We start from the raw sequence: 14,903 nt of genomic DNA, 5'->3' as shown, positions 1-14,903 counted from the left end.
TGGAGAACACTGTGAAAATCGTAATCTTAATGAGATTTTATACTGTTTCTAATGTAACAGCTGTAATGATAAGTACCCTAATCAAAATTACATCTGATTTTAAATGACGCCATGTAAAGTTGACAAATGCATTGTTATGATTATAAGTTAACTATATGCAAAATTTTGGTTGAAGTTTTTCAATTTGATTTCAATTTTGAATATTTAGGGTAAAATTCTATCTTTATAGTTTGTAACAGGTACACAAATTTTAAATGATATTCTAAAGCCTCTAGAGGTTTTATTTGTTTTAGGTTTTTATAAAAAATTATTCAAATTACTGATTCCATTAATTAAAATACTATAAAAAAAGAAATCCAGCAGGAATGGATCCAACAACGAAGAATACATTAACAAACAAGTTAGATTGTACACTTCTATAACATTTGGTTTCCATAGCAATTCGACTATGGAGGACTATAAAATTCTCAAAAAAAAAAACAAAAAAAAACAGAAACTACACCAAATAAATGTTGTTACAGCTGAATAAAAGGAAGAAATGTGAAAATAATGTAATAATACTTCAATCCAATCTAATAATTCAAATTAGTCCAAGAAGTTTTTGATTTAGTTAATCTGAAAGTTGAAGTTAAGCAAATAGCAAAGCTCAAATCGAGAACAGATAGGAAGCCACTTTTTGTTATTGTTTTAAATAATAAGATAAGTCGTAATTCTATTTTAAAAGCAGCGAAATTATTTAAAAATTTGAGTGAGTTTAAAAATGTTTTTATTAACCCTGATTTAAATGAGGCAGAAAGATAAAGCTAAGTTGTTAAAAGATAAATGGAGAAAATATTTTTTTGAAAATTTAGAATCTTTACTATATCATTATAGTGTATGAAAGGGCATAGTTGTTAAAATTTTAAAATAGTAACTATTTTAACAAAAGGAAGTTAAATCATCGAAGTCATTGTGTTTTGGAACTTGCAAATTTATCACATAATAGTAGTGATCCACTTATATTTAATGTTACAGAGTAAACAAAACAAAATATTTATGTTGCCGAGTAAACAAAGCAAAAAAACATTTGAAAAAAAATCACGATAAATCAAGTGGTATTAAAATCAAAGACCAAGTTTCCTCAATTCCTTGTTCTAAAATTTCTGTCTGTCTTTTCAATACAAGAAGCCTTTCTTTTCAATGCAAGAAGCCTTGCAAATAAGCTTGAATTTGATTTATTTACAAAAGCAAATAAACCTGCTGTAATTTGCATTTGAGAAACATATTTTACCAGTAAATTATCTGACTCTATCGTTTGTCTGAAAGATTACTCAACCTATTGTATAGATCACATAAAGTTTGTCAGGAGAATAGCTATTAAACGTTAACATGGAACAAGTACAAATAGCTTAAACAATCATGGATATCATCAACAGACATTAAACAGACACGGATATTAAACAGGCATTGTTTGTGTAGACTTAAGTTTCAGTTTCAATAATTTCGGTTTAATCACATGCTACCGCCTACCTTTTTACTCCACATTCAATTTGGCATATATTGAACTTATGACTTTCTCCAATCATTTTTGCAATGGTATTTATCAATTTTTTCTGATTTAAAAAATCCTTAATAAAAAAAATAGTTATTACCCGGAGTTTATAGAAAAAATTTTAAACCCTAAAGTATTCTTATGGAAAAAATGGTTGATTACTAAAAGCATTACACACAAAACAGCATATAATAAATACGTTAGTAAATGTAAAGAAATATTACTTATCAAATGAGTCCAGCTTAAACTAGTTAAAGATACCAATGCAGCAAATTCTTTAATTATGTTAATAACAAACTAAATTTTGAAAATAATTTTCCTCTAATAGACAAAAACAATAATAACATGCTTATTTCAAGTAACCAAGAAGTCACTGACGTGCTTAATGAACACTTTGGAAGTGTCTTTACAAATGATAAAAATTATTCTCCTTTTATTAATAGTTATGTTAGTTAATCAATAGGTATTGAAACTGTAAATTTTACACCAAAAGCAGTGAATAAATCTTTAATGGAAATTAAAGTCAGCATAACATTTATTGTGTGTTCCACTTTCATATATCTGATGCTAGCTTTAAGTTAATTTTTTTACCTAACCAATGGCGTCAACCGTTAGTAACTCCAGTTTTAAAAAAAGAAGCTACTGCAGATCCAATTAATTATTGACCCATCTTACTGACATGCACTTGTTGTCATGTCATGTTAAGAATGATTAATGCATATCAGTGTCATACGCAGTGATAGTTAGGGCAGTACCAGTTGTGAAAATTTTTCTCTTTTGTTGAGAAATGCAAAAATGCAATTCAGAAGATTACCTCTTATTATACGATGTAAGTTAAGTAATAGTTTGGGATACGAGGCAGAGTCAAGTGCTTTTTGGAAATCAATATATACAACATCAGTTATTCTGTGGTTATCAAGTGTGATGTTCCAATTATTTTCAGATTTTAGATGTTGATTAGAAGTTATTAGGCTATGATGATTTAGCTACTCTATAACATATGCAGTGCCATACCCAGACAATAAACCTGTTTGACCGGAATGAGAGCCCAATCTAAAAATTCCATAAGTTATAAATTCCGATGTTAATAAAGTCTAAAATTATTTTAAAAAAGCAAATAAACACGTAAAAAGAATTGTCATTTTTGTTAGCTGTACATTACGTTTTATAACTATAATTATAGTGGTGAACTTTATCAATGTTGCTTATTTTTTTATTTTACTTTATTTATTGTACAAAGTTTTTTAAAAACTTTTATATTCATTGTAACAAATACACTTTTTAACAATATCTTTTGATAATTTAAATAAATGTTTTTATAGTAAACAATCTTTAAAAGCAATTTCTTGCTTTATTACCTTATACTTTATTTAGCGCATTTTTCAAACGTTTTCAAAATTTTAGCTGTGGTTAAGTTGTTGCAAAAAAATTACAAATGTGTGTCAGGAATAGAGTGCGATCGCACGCCTTTCCTGTCTGCAATTGATATGTATATATAGTGCTCGAAGTGGGAAAAAAAAAGTAATGGGATGGTATTCAGTAAATTAAAAATACCTTCCCGCCTAATTATTGTTATATATAGAGATTTATAAAAAGGTGGCGGGATGGTTTATACTTTATAAAAAAAAGATGGGATGGAATCCAGCCGCATCCTGCCTCACTTCAAGCACTATGTGTGTGTGTGTGTGTGTGTGTGCGTGTGTGTGTGCGTGTGTGTGTGTGTGTATATATATATATATAAAATTTTATTTATGGAATTTAAGAAATGGTTTTTTATTTCTTTAAAAGTTAAATTGCGTGGTTAGTGTATTTTAAAGTACCATGTTGTAATTAAATTTAATTGAAATTGTGTTAAAATCTTTTAAACAATAACTGTAACAAAAATCAATAAAGTAATCTAAATTCATTATTGGAAAAAGATTATAGTTGATTATTTATTTCTAAAAGTTATTTTATACATAACATAATAATCTTTAGTTAAATCATAAGTTTTATTATACATTCATTTATACATAACATATAAATCTTTAGTTTTATCATAAATTAGTTTTTTTTGTTTTTGTTTTTGTATGTATTTAATGAACTGTTTTTAATAATGGTTGTAAACAATTTATAGATATATTTGATTTGTTACCAATAAAATATTTGTAAACATAATTTGTGTTCATAAATAAAGCTTATGTCATACAAAATTAAAGTGATTTTGAATTAACAATAAATAAAAAGTTTTAATTCCTTTATTGAAAGAAATTATCTTAAACAAAAGCGTTTCTATTCTTGAATCAGAAAATGAAGTTTTATGGTTGCTTTTACACATTTAAATCTATCTTTATGTAATAAATTAGTTTACAAATATAAAGGAAATAGTTATATATTTAAAAAGTATTGTAAAACCATTTTATATTCTTTCAAAGGTAAATTAAAATTTTCAAAATCATATTTAAATATTTAAAGCACATCTTGGGACCACTGGGTAAAACAAGTTGCTTTAAAAAAATTCGTTCTCAGAAGGCACTTTTTTAAACACATATTGATTAAAAAAAAATAAGAGTAACCTTTTTTTTTTTTTTTAAATTTTAATGAGCAGAAATTATCTTTTTTCAGATATTTCTGAAATTCCGGATATTTCTTTTAACTATTAGTTTTTCCGGATATTCAAAACATTTTCTATACATACAAGTTTAGGTATATATTTTTGTATTTTTTACTCATCACTCATACAAATATTATTTGTATGAAAGTTTATTTGTATGTAAAAAAATTTGAAACAAATCAGCTAAAAGCTAAGTTTTTTCAAATTCAAATAAGAGGAAAATTTATTCTGGATTTTTCTCGGATATTTCCTAAACAATTTTCCGGATTTTCAAAATATGACCTGGATGATCTATGAATGAAGTAATATTCTGAATTGAATTTCTCCATTTCTCACTGATAGGTATCAACAAGTCAAGGTTGGTAGTTCACTATCAAACCCAATACGGATTATTAGTGGAGTTCCGTGTTCCACAGGGTAGGGTGATAGGTCCCACATTTCTATTATATGTTAATGATTTAACAGCCATAACTAGTAATCTTGATTGTTCTTTTAAAATTTACGCTGTTATTCTAAAGTCATTAGTTAGTAATGTGATATGGTTTTAAGCCAAGATTTAGTTTTTGCTCTAAATAAACTTGTACTCTGGGCAAAAATAACAATTGCTAATAGTAAATGTTTTGCACTTCCTCATGCAAAGAGCAAATGTTTTGCACTTCCTCATCCAAAGAGTAAATGTTTTGCACTATCCTCATCCAAAGAGTAAATGTTTTGCACTATTCTCATCCAAAGAGTAAATGTTTTGCACTATCCTCATCCAAAGAGCAACTTCCTCATGCAAAAGTATAGAAGATAACTCTAAGTTAGGTGATTGTACTTCAGCTTGGTCTTCCAACTTAAAAAAAGTAACAATTGACTGTAACTTAAACTATAAAAATCATATTTCTAACATTGTCCATCAAGCTAACTCTAGAGTATACTTAATTTTGAAATACTTTAAAACTCGCAACCCTTGTATCCAACTTAGAGCTTTCACTACCTATATAAGAGCAATTTTTTTGAATATTGTTCTCCAGTTTGGTCGCCACACCAAATTGGATTGATTAAAACAGTTTAAAGTGTTCAGCAAAAGTTCTTGAAGAAAATTAGGAACATAGAAATTTATCTTTTCATAATAAGTTACAGTTGTTTAGTTTATAATCACTTGAAATTCGACATCTAAAAAGTGGCTTAGTAACCTGTTTTTTTGCAAACTGCTTTGTACAAAATGTTCAATGTTTTTTGCAATTGACAATCAATGAAAAATCAAGTATAAAACATTATTTTTCTTGTGATTGGCTGAACTACATGTCATTTTTTTCAGTTTTCTCTAGAACTTGGTTTCTTCAGATACATTTTATGCTGCACATATCCACACCATCAAATCCATTTAATGAATTGAATAGACGTGTAAGAAAAGTGCATCGTGTTGTATCAGAAATAAAAAGTTCCTGTTCTATATATAGTATGTCGCATCTCGTAATTTTGCAATTGATGAAAGTACTATTGGATTCAAAGGTAGAGTTGCATTTTGCATTTACTATCCACAAAAACCCTCAAAATGGGGCATTCATGTTTTTGTCTTAGCCAATAGTGAAACAGGTTATATTAATTTCTTTGAACCGTATTATGGTAATTGCACTACTGAAAGTTTGACAAGACCTATGATGCAGTTTACAAGTCGAATCGTGTTGCATTTGTGTGATGAGCTTTTAGAGGCTGCCCAAGCTAGTGGTTATCATTTATTCACTGACAGATTATATACTAGTTTTTCTCTTGCACAAGAGCTTCTCAAAATGAACATACAAACTACAGGGGCAATAATGAAAAATAGAAAACAGTTACCTAAAGATGAAAAAAAAACTCAAATTAAAGAAGCATAAAGTTTCTGCATATGTACACTTTTCCAATGTTATGGTTTTGGCATGGCAGGACAGGCAACAAGTTCTGATCCAAAAATAATATTGTAATTTACTTGTGCATAAAAAACAAGTGTTTACATATTTTTCTTTTTTCTTGTTTAGTGCTTGCACTTGAGTCATAGTGTTTATGGCAGAATAAAAATTAAACAATTTAGTGATACACTCAAAACCTATTTTTTATAAAAAATAAAGAGAAGCCATGGGTCAAACATATTTTTTCTGTTATATTAAAGGTCAATAAGTAAAAAAAAAATTTGGACCTGATAGGCAAAAAAAAAAATTTTTTAAGACCTTAAAGGGTTAACACTGTTATATTTCAAAGCAGCTTTCATTATGTAGCCATATCTTAGATAGGCAATTTTTGCTTACTTGCACAATTTTAGTGGTTTCCCATTGTTTTGAAGGATACCTTGTGATTGGATACTTTAGAAAGATGCTTGTTTTTTGCATCATGTGTTTTATTCCTGGAAAATAATTCCCAGTTAGCTGGTGTACAGAATTATCAAAAACAAGTACTGTATTAAGCTTTATTAAAGATAACATAAACTTAATTGAGTCGTGAAGATAATCTATGAAAGTGTTATTTGAGGGTGCTTCACAAAAATTATGAGTGTTGAGTTCGCTAATAACTCTCATTAGAAAAATGACAGCAATTAATGTTTTAATTTCTGCAACATTTTTTCCTCCTACATAATAAAATATGTTGAATGGATTAGCATCAAAAAATTGTTCTGCACATATTGGTTTCTAACAAACAGACAACAAAAAAACAAGTTAGGTCTTACTCGACTCTAACTTTTAAATCTTTTTATAAAAGTTCAAGGAAATTCATTAGATCAACAATAACATCTTTATTAATTTCCTTTCCCAAATTGACAGGAGGAAGGTTCCGACTATTATTATCATTGTTTTTAAGTGAATTCTTATTTGCAAAGCTAACACTTGGTAGATTTTTACTTTATTTAATAGTAAAGATGTTGTTTCAACCTCATATCATCAAAGAATCACCATATTTTTATTGCTAAATTTGAATATATGTAAATCAAAGTAAATTTTTTTTCATGTTGTTTTTGCTGAAAATTGTTTTAGTTTTCATTAGGCTAAGCACTAAAGTTACCCAGAGTTTACAGCAATCAAAATTCTTCATTCACTGCAATGCTGGGTACTGGTTTTTTAACAACATATTTTATTACCCGCTATACAAGAGTATAGGAAAAAGTTAATAAAATATAGATAAAAAGTCTAATAAAGAGAAAAGAATCAATTAGTTTTTAAAAAAGTAGTTGTGAAAAAGTTAAAGAAAAAATGAGTGGAAAATATAATTTAATACCTAAGATTGCGTTTAAATCTATTTTCAGATCTCGAACTTGAAGACAATCCTTTATCAAGTGCTCCTCACAATGTCCGCAAATCAATTAACCTTAATCTAACAAAGAAAACAAAAAGTAAAACAAAGTCATCAGTTAAATCTAATAAATCAAGATCAAAAAGAGAAAGAGATGATGGCCGGAGTGAAGGTAAGAAGGAATATTTAAAGTTGTTGTGTTTACATTTAGAATATTTTAAATAAAGGTTTGTGTGTGATAATGCATTCAATATACATAAGGTTTCCATATGGTACCCCATATTGATTAACGATTATGTTAATAATATTGATATTCGCCTTTTAATTTTAGACACAACTTGTTTCTATGCATAGAAGCTTATTCGTGGTTTTTGTTTTTGAATTGTAATGTTAAAGTAGGGTTAAAAGAATTTTTTTTAAAAAATGTAGCTATCTCCTTAACTTAATATTTTTCTATAGTCCTTGGGGAAATAAAATAAAAATTTAAGAATGATTTTTTGTATGATAAATTCGCTATTCGACATTCGTTCATAAATAGAGGCATATAGTCATATAATTTAAAAAAATCGATAATATGCATTTTAACCATTTTGGCTAAACTACATATAAGACACAGTATTAAAACATTTGTTTTATATTGTAAAAGTGTTTCACTGTGTTAAAAGCATTTGTTCTAAAATTAATTAAAAAAAACGGTCTTGTATGCTTTAATAGGCATCTTATGAAGTAATCTTTTATTATTGTTTCTTTTGTTGTTTCTTATTTTTTTTCAAAATTTTTCTGTGTTTCATATAGAAAAGTGGTTCACACAAGTTTCATTTTGATCTAAATCTTTCCTTTAGTTTAAATCACATCCAATTTTCTTAACAGTGAATAAGAAGTGTTATTGTAATAAAATTCTTAAGAGTTTTCAAAATACCACTTAAATATGATATGGTAATGATACCATTTAATTATCATTACAAAATCTTTTTTAAATTAGTTTATGCATATATATATATGGTTCATATTTAAGATTTCAATCTTTTTTTGATTTTTTTTACAATTATTTTAATTTGAGTTTAGTATATTCATTTTTCAGTTTATTATATTGACTGATAAAATGGAATATATAAATGTACATTAGGGTGTGAAAAAAAAGTGTTCAAAATTGGACTCTCAACCCTTTATTGTGTTCCTTTTAACTAAAAAAAAAAACTGTGCAAAAATTATTAGGATATTTTGATATCTAGGGGTTGCTTAATGAACTTAATATTATCAGATCTGAGGGTCAATGGAAAATAAAAACAAATGTATTTAAATTTTTTTTGGATGCAAAGTTTTAATTTTTTTATTCAAATTTAATGTTTTTTTTAATCAGATTTTGATACAAATTGTTCACTTGTTTTCACTTGTTGATTGTTCACTTGTTTTTATTAATGCCTTCACAATTGTGGACTTTCGCATATCTGGAATTCAACGTCAATATTCTTCCACAGTTTGTAAAACATGTTGCAATTGGGTTTCATTTTTCGTCAAGATTTTTATGTAATCTGAAACAAGTTTCACCCCTCTTTTGGCTGTGTCATTCACAACTTTCATAGAATTAACAATTTTGTATGCCCTTGGTATTCGGTTACTGTACTCCATGTGTTTAGGCAATGATCCTTCATAAATGTCCAATTTATTCCAAGCACTTCAAATACATATTTTGATCTATTTGTTACAAAGTCATCTAAGTTCATTTTTACAATTGTATCCATAAATCCTTTACTTCAAGCCTTTTTACACGGTTTTTTCATTGCTAAAAAAAGAGAGACTCACAAGGGTTACCCCTTGTGAATCTCTCTTTTTTTAGCAATGATGTTGATAGCCAAATAATTCCATATAAAATCATTCAAAAAAAAAAAAACATTTTTGACACCCTTACATCTCAGAATTTGTTCATTTTTACCTCACTTGCAGTCCATATAAAAAAAAAAAAACTACAAAAATTTTAGCTATAAATACACATAAGTTCCAGAAATATCGTCAGTTGAAATATTGCTGACTCCGCATTTTTTTTCAGTTTAAGTTTGAGAAACAATTTATTTTCATTATTTCAAATAGATAAATACTCACCTCTTATTACAAAGTAAGCACTCAAAACTGAGATCTTTTCATGATTTTAAAAATCATAAATTTTAAAATCAAAGATATTGAAATATTTTTTATAACATTTTAACAATCAATATCTTTATAGTATTATTTAGCAGTTTAAGACAAATATAGTCATTGACATAATAAGGTGGACAGTCGGATTTATTTTAACCCCCCTCTTTCTAAGCCTTTCATCCAAGGATTTGAAAAAAGAAAAAAAGAAAGACAAATTCTATATGCAAAATTGGTAAATAAAATTACAACAAAATTATTTTAAATATATTTAATTTTTTTCTTTTGTAACCAACTACTTATATTTTCAAAATCTAAATCAGATATGTTGTATGTATGACATTCATTGTCATTTCTAATTGACCAAATAAAGTTTTTACTTGGTGCATCTGGATTCATGAATCTATCTTTTATATCAAGCTCACTTACATCTTCAACAATCCCTACCAACTAAAATCCGTCATAAAAACATGCAAAATAATTCATTTTTTAATGTTTAATGAAATCTATTTATTAAGTTTGCTTTTTAGAATGGTATCAAATATTTTCAATACATGTATCAATACTTGTTTTTTTTTATAACTTATAATGTTTGAAGCAATTGGAATTAAATGATGATACATCCTTGTGCCAAGAGCTATTCTTCCACCTAAATATCTTTTTTCTAATTGTGCATGTGTTTGGTCGATTTCATCTTTAGAAAATAATTTAAAACAAATTCCATTTATCTTGGCTTTGCATAAGGAGTACATTAAATTAATATCAAAAATCTTCCCAGTAGTTATTTGTTTTAGACTTTCTTGACATACAACTCTTTTAACAGTCCCACCAATACCATCACAGGGGGATTTACCATAACTGGTAGCAAAAAATACCTATTCAGCATTTAAATCAAAGTCTTTACTAAGATGACAAAGATTGATAATGTTTAAAAAATTTTTGAATTCAAGTTTAGGGAAATCTTTATATTACCTAAGAAACAAATTTAGTTTTAAGTTTTTTAAACAATTGAAAATATAAAATTTTTTATAAATAATAAATAGTTTTTATTTTAATTTCCATTTCAATTTTGTTGTAGTTAATGTTAGATTATCTTTTACAGCAATTTTTTTACTTTCCTTGTGTGCTCCAAAATGATTGCAACACTTTGTAATTTTTCTCTCAAAAAATTTCCATAGAATTGCTTAAGATAAAAACATATAATTCTTATTGAATAATATTTTTGCTTTAAATTTGCTTGCCATATTATTTCTTCTTGTTTTTCACAAGAAAGATCTTTGAAATGAACAAAACCTTGTTTTCTAGAAAATCCAGTTTTTTGGCAATGAATGTTAAGATTTTTTCCAATGTCACAATTTCTCCATATTAAATATGTTTATTATTTATATTACTTGCCAAAAAAATACAAAAACAATAAATTTCACAATCATTCTTTAAGAAAATACAATCAAGTAAAGAACAAAACAAAACTTTTGCTTGTTTTTGATAATAATAAGAGGTAAGCATTCACCGATTTGAATTGAAATAATGAAAATGAATTGTTTCTCAAACTTAAACTGAAAAAAAAAATGTTTTTAAATTAAATTTTAATAATAATTTATTATTAATTCATTTTATGTTTAACAAAAAACAAAAAAAACAAAAACAAAAAAAATTAAAGGGAGTTTGGGGGGGGGGGCATAGTTGGTCAGAGGCCCCCTGTCTATCTCTTGGCCCAATGTCTAAACTAGTCAATAAATAACACTATTCAGGCCTTCCCAGGAGAGGCGTGCGGTCGGTCGCTTTGAGTGACCACGCATATATATATATTTTTTGAGAGTTTGGCCACGGTTTTTTAGCATATATTAATGACGCATTTTTAAAAAGGCGCTGAAAAAACCTAACTAAATTGTCGTATTATTTTATTATTTTTATTCATAATTTATTCCTATTAATAATATAAAAATATGAACATAAAAATGAAATATATATATTTATACTTATTTATAAAAATTTTTTTTTTCTTATTACAATTTTTTTTTTTATGTCTAGTAAACATTAAAAAAAAAATTTATTTATTTATATTTATTTATATTATAATTATTTATAATATATTTTTAGGTGTTGATTTTTTCAGCAACGATATTTGAGACAAGTCGAAAAAATAAACAGAAAATGTGACCGAAAACTTTTTTAATCAATTTTGAAAAATATGCTCTGCCGACGCGGGATGCGAACCCGGGTCTCCGCGGCGCTTTGTAATGTCTTAACCGAATGAGCTAAACATTCATATACTTATCAAGAACCTTGTAGATAATAATTCTTCTAGAACTTAGAAGTTATTTTTTGTAAAAAGACATACTTATGCGAAAAAATTTAAAATTAAAAAAAAAAAAATGTAGAATAAAAAAATAAAAATTTGTTATAAGAAAAAAAAATTCAAAAAAAATATATATATATATATTATTTTTATGTTATTATTTCCTTATTAATGAAAAGAATAAATTATTAAAAAAATTACAAAATAATACAACGAATTTAATTTGATTTTTTCAGCGTCTTTTTAAAAATGCGTTATTTTTAATATATGCTAAAAAAGCGTGGCCGAGTTATCCAAAAAAAAAAATATATATCCGTGTTCACTCAAGGCGTGCGACCGCACGCCTCTCCTGGGAAGGCCTGCTATTTGATGTATTATTCAAATAAATGTTTTAAAAAACATTTAAATTGCTTGAGGGTGCTATTTTTGGATTCCTCAAGTAAAAATTTATTGGGGTACCAAATTTTAGGAAATTTCCCCAAGCCATTATGAAGATACTATATGTCAAAGTTGCTTTGTAGTAGCTTCAGATAATCACTAAAATGATTAAAAAGAGTCAGCATCATTTCAACTGACGATATTTCTGTAACCTATGTGTATTTTAACTAAATATTTTGCAGTTATTATTTTTTTTAATATGGACTGCAAGTGTGGCAAAAATGAACAAATTCTGAGACGTAAGGGTCATGCTCTGGATGATTTCTTATGGAGTGACCCTTCTAGGAGTTCCTCCATTAACATCAGGGTTGGCAAGGCAGCAGCTAATGCTGTAGTTGGTCATCTCAAGTTATGAAAATCCGATTCTCTTGTAGTTGCTATGTGTTTTGATACCACCGCATCCAACACAGGACGACTGAATGGAGCTTGCAGTCTTCTTGAGTCTTCTCACTTGGATGAAATTTGATGTGGATGGTATGCTGGCATCACAAGTATAAAGTGCTGTTGGCTGATGCATACAAAGTGTGTCTTGGACCATCTACTGGGCTTGAAATAAAAATTTTAAAAGATTTAGAGAAACTTGGACCAAGATAAAGCAACACAGTCCTATCGAATTAACAACATCTTGTCTTTCTATCACTGATGCACTGAAATCATTCATATCCAATCAGATATCCACAAATCATCCTTAGCAATTTGGAAACCGGGTATGCTCCACAGAGCCTGCTGGATGGCGAAAGCCATATACTCATTGAAGATGGAGCTCCTGTTCAATGGTAATGAGAATGTTATGAAATTAACATCATATGAATTTCAAGGTCTTCAGCGGTTCAACCGTTTTATGATTCTAATCTATGTTCAGTCTTGGTTTACCATTCGATCTGCTGTGGATGCTCCAATCAATGATACCTATTTGATTGATCCAACGGCTAGAAGAGTTTGGCGATGAAAATTTGTGCAACACTTGTCTCAAGATGATGCAACTTCACTCTTGGTACTTAAGTTAGGAACTTGCAACAGTTCCTCTTTTCTCAAAGCTCTTGACTGAAGATGAGAAAGCACATCTTGTAGCTACCATGACACCACAATGTCAGTCATAGAAGGACACATCGCATTTTGTCCACAACTTGGCTTGCATCAATGATTGTGCAGTATGCTTGCATCAATGGTTGTACGGTATGAGGAGTGGCACTGGTATGAGGAGATGCAAACATTCAACATGACAAGGAAAGCTGAAGTCCAAAAACAGTAATTATTGCAAGTTGTTGAAGAACACCGAAAAAACTTCATCACTGGCAATAGATGAACTTTTGAAAATGTGAAACAAAAGATGAAAAATTCTAGTTTTCAAGATAAAAGAGTAGTACCTAAGTTTGGTTTTTAAAGAATTTCAATTTTATAAAAAATAAATCAAATATGTTTAAAATTGCTTCACATAATGTCTTCAAATCCATTTCAACAATCGCTTTAAATCAAGCCCAAAAATGAAAAATTAATTTGTCTTGGGGGACCCCTAAATATTATTCAATCTGGTGAATTTTGCATGTGTTATCAGTCTAGTTATGAGAAACTTTCTAGGGGGTGGCCATTTATATATAACAACTTCATTAGGATACCCTAAAAATTAGTGTTTTATACATAAAAAGAAGTTTAATTTTATTATAGTGTCTATTGTATTTATTCTTTTTAGAAAGTTTTGAGGGAAAGAATTTATCTCGAAGAAATAAGTCAGAAAGAAAAAGAGAAAATAGTGAAGATGAAAGAGAAAATGAAGAATTGGATTGGTCTCATAAGGTAACAGAAGTTTCTATATATGTGTGTTTGATTTCTGTATGTGTGTATGTTTTAAAATGCCAACTTACATTCATAAAGTTTTTCAGAAAGAAAAGAATAATTTGAAATAAGTTTAAAATAGAATTTAAAAACATATTGAAAAAAAAAGGAAAAACAAAAATATTATTTACATATAAATTATAATGAAATTTTTTCCCTAATTAATTAATATTGTTTTTATAAGTCATAAACATAAACTATATTATTTCAAATTTTGTTTAGAAATATTTTAATTCTTATGTTTGATTAGTCAAGATACTGCATTAAAATTTGTTATTATAACAGAGTATGCCAAGAAGCTTATAAGCAGACAAAATGAAATAAAAAACATAGACTCAGGCCTTGTTATAAGATTTCGCTGCGTAACGAAAATGCATAACATATTTCAAAGTACTCAATAGTAACTCAACTCAGCAAATATTTTTTGTACTGTAAGAAGTTATATTGCATCACTAGCATATTTTAAAGTACCGCATTGTAATTAAAGTTATTTTATTAACGTGTTAAAAATCATACAGACAGTTTTTTTCTTCTCACTATAACAAAAGTTACAATAAAATCTTAGTTCTTATTTCAAAAATTATTTTTATCATTTTTTTCAAATATGAACTAAATTTTATTTTGAAAAATATATTTTTTTTCATAAAACGTAATATTTATTTACTTTCTTAAAATTTTGCAGTTACTTTTTGGTTATTTTATTAACTGTTAATAATTTTTTTTCTTATTTATTTTGCGAACTCTTTTTAATAGTGCTTTTAAACAGTAAAGAGTTTTATCAGTTACCGATAACATATTCATGATCATAATTTATTTTCATAAATTAAACGAAC

General features: G+C 27.4%; 1 protein-coding gene across 1 annotated transcript in view; it reads left to right on the top strand.

The window, feature by feature from the left end:
- LOC100207767 (E3 ubiquitin-protein ligase Hakai) overlaps window positions 1-14,903 on the top strand; it is a 47,427-nt gene that overhangs the window by 366 nt on the left and 32,158 nt on the right. The window contains exons 2-3 of the mRNA XM_065818368.1: window positions 7,384-7,542; window positions 13,928-14,031. Coding sequence (XP_065674440.1) covers window positions 7,384-7,542; window positions 13,928-14,031 — 263 coding nt within the window. The remainder of the gene's footprint in view (window positions 1-7,383; window positions 7,543-13,927; window positions 14,032-14,903) is intronic.

This window comes from Hydra vulgaris, chromosome 14 (genome assembly GCF_038396675.1).
Source record: "Hydra vulgaris chromosome 14, alternate assembly HydraT2T_AEP".
Taxonomy (NCBI): Eukaryota; Metazoa; Cnidaria; class Hydrozoa; order Anthoathecata; family Hydridae; genus Hydra; species Hydra vulgaris.
Note: the sequence above shows the minus strand (reverse complement) of the source record. Positions and strands in the feature narration are given on the sequence as shown.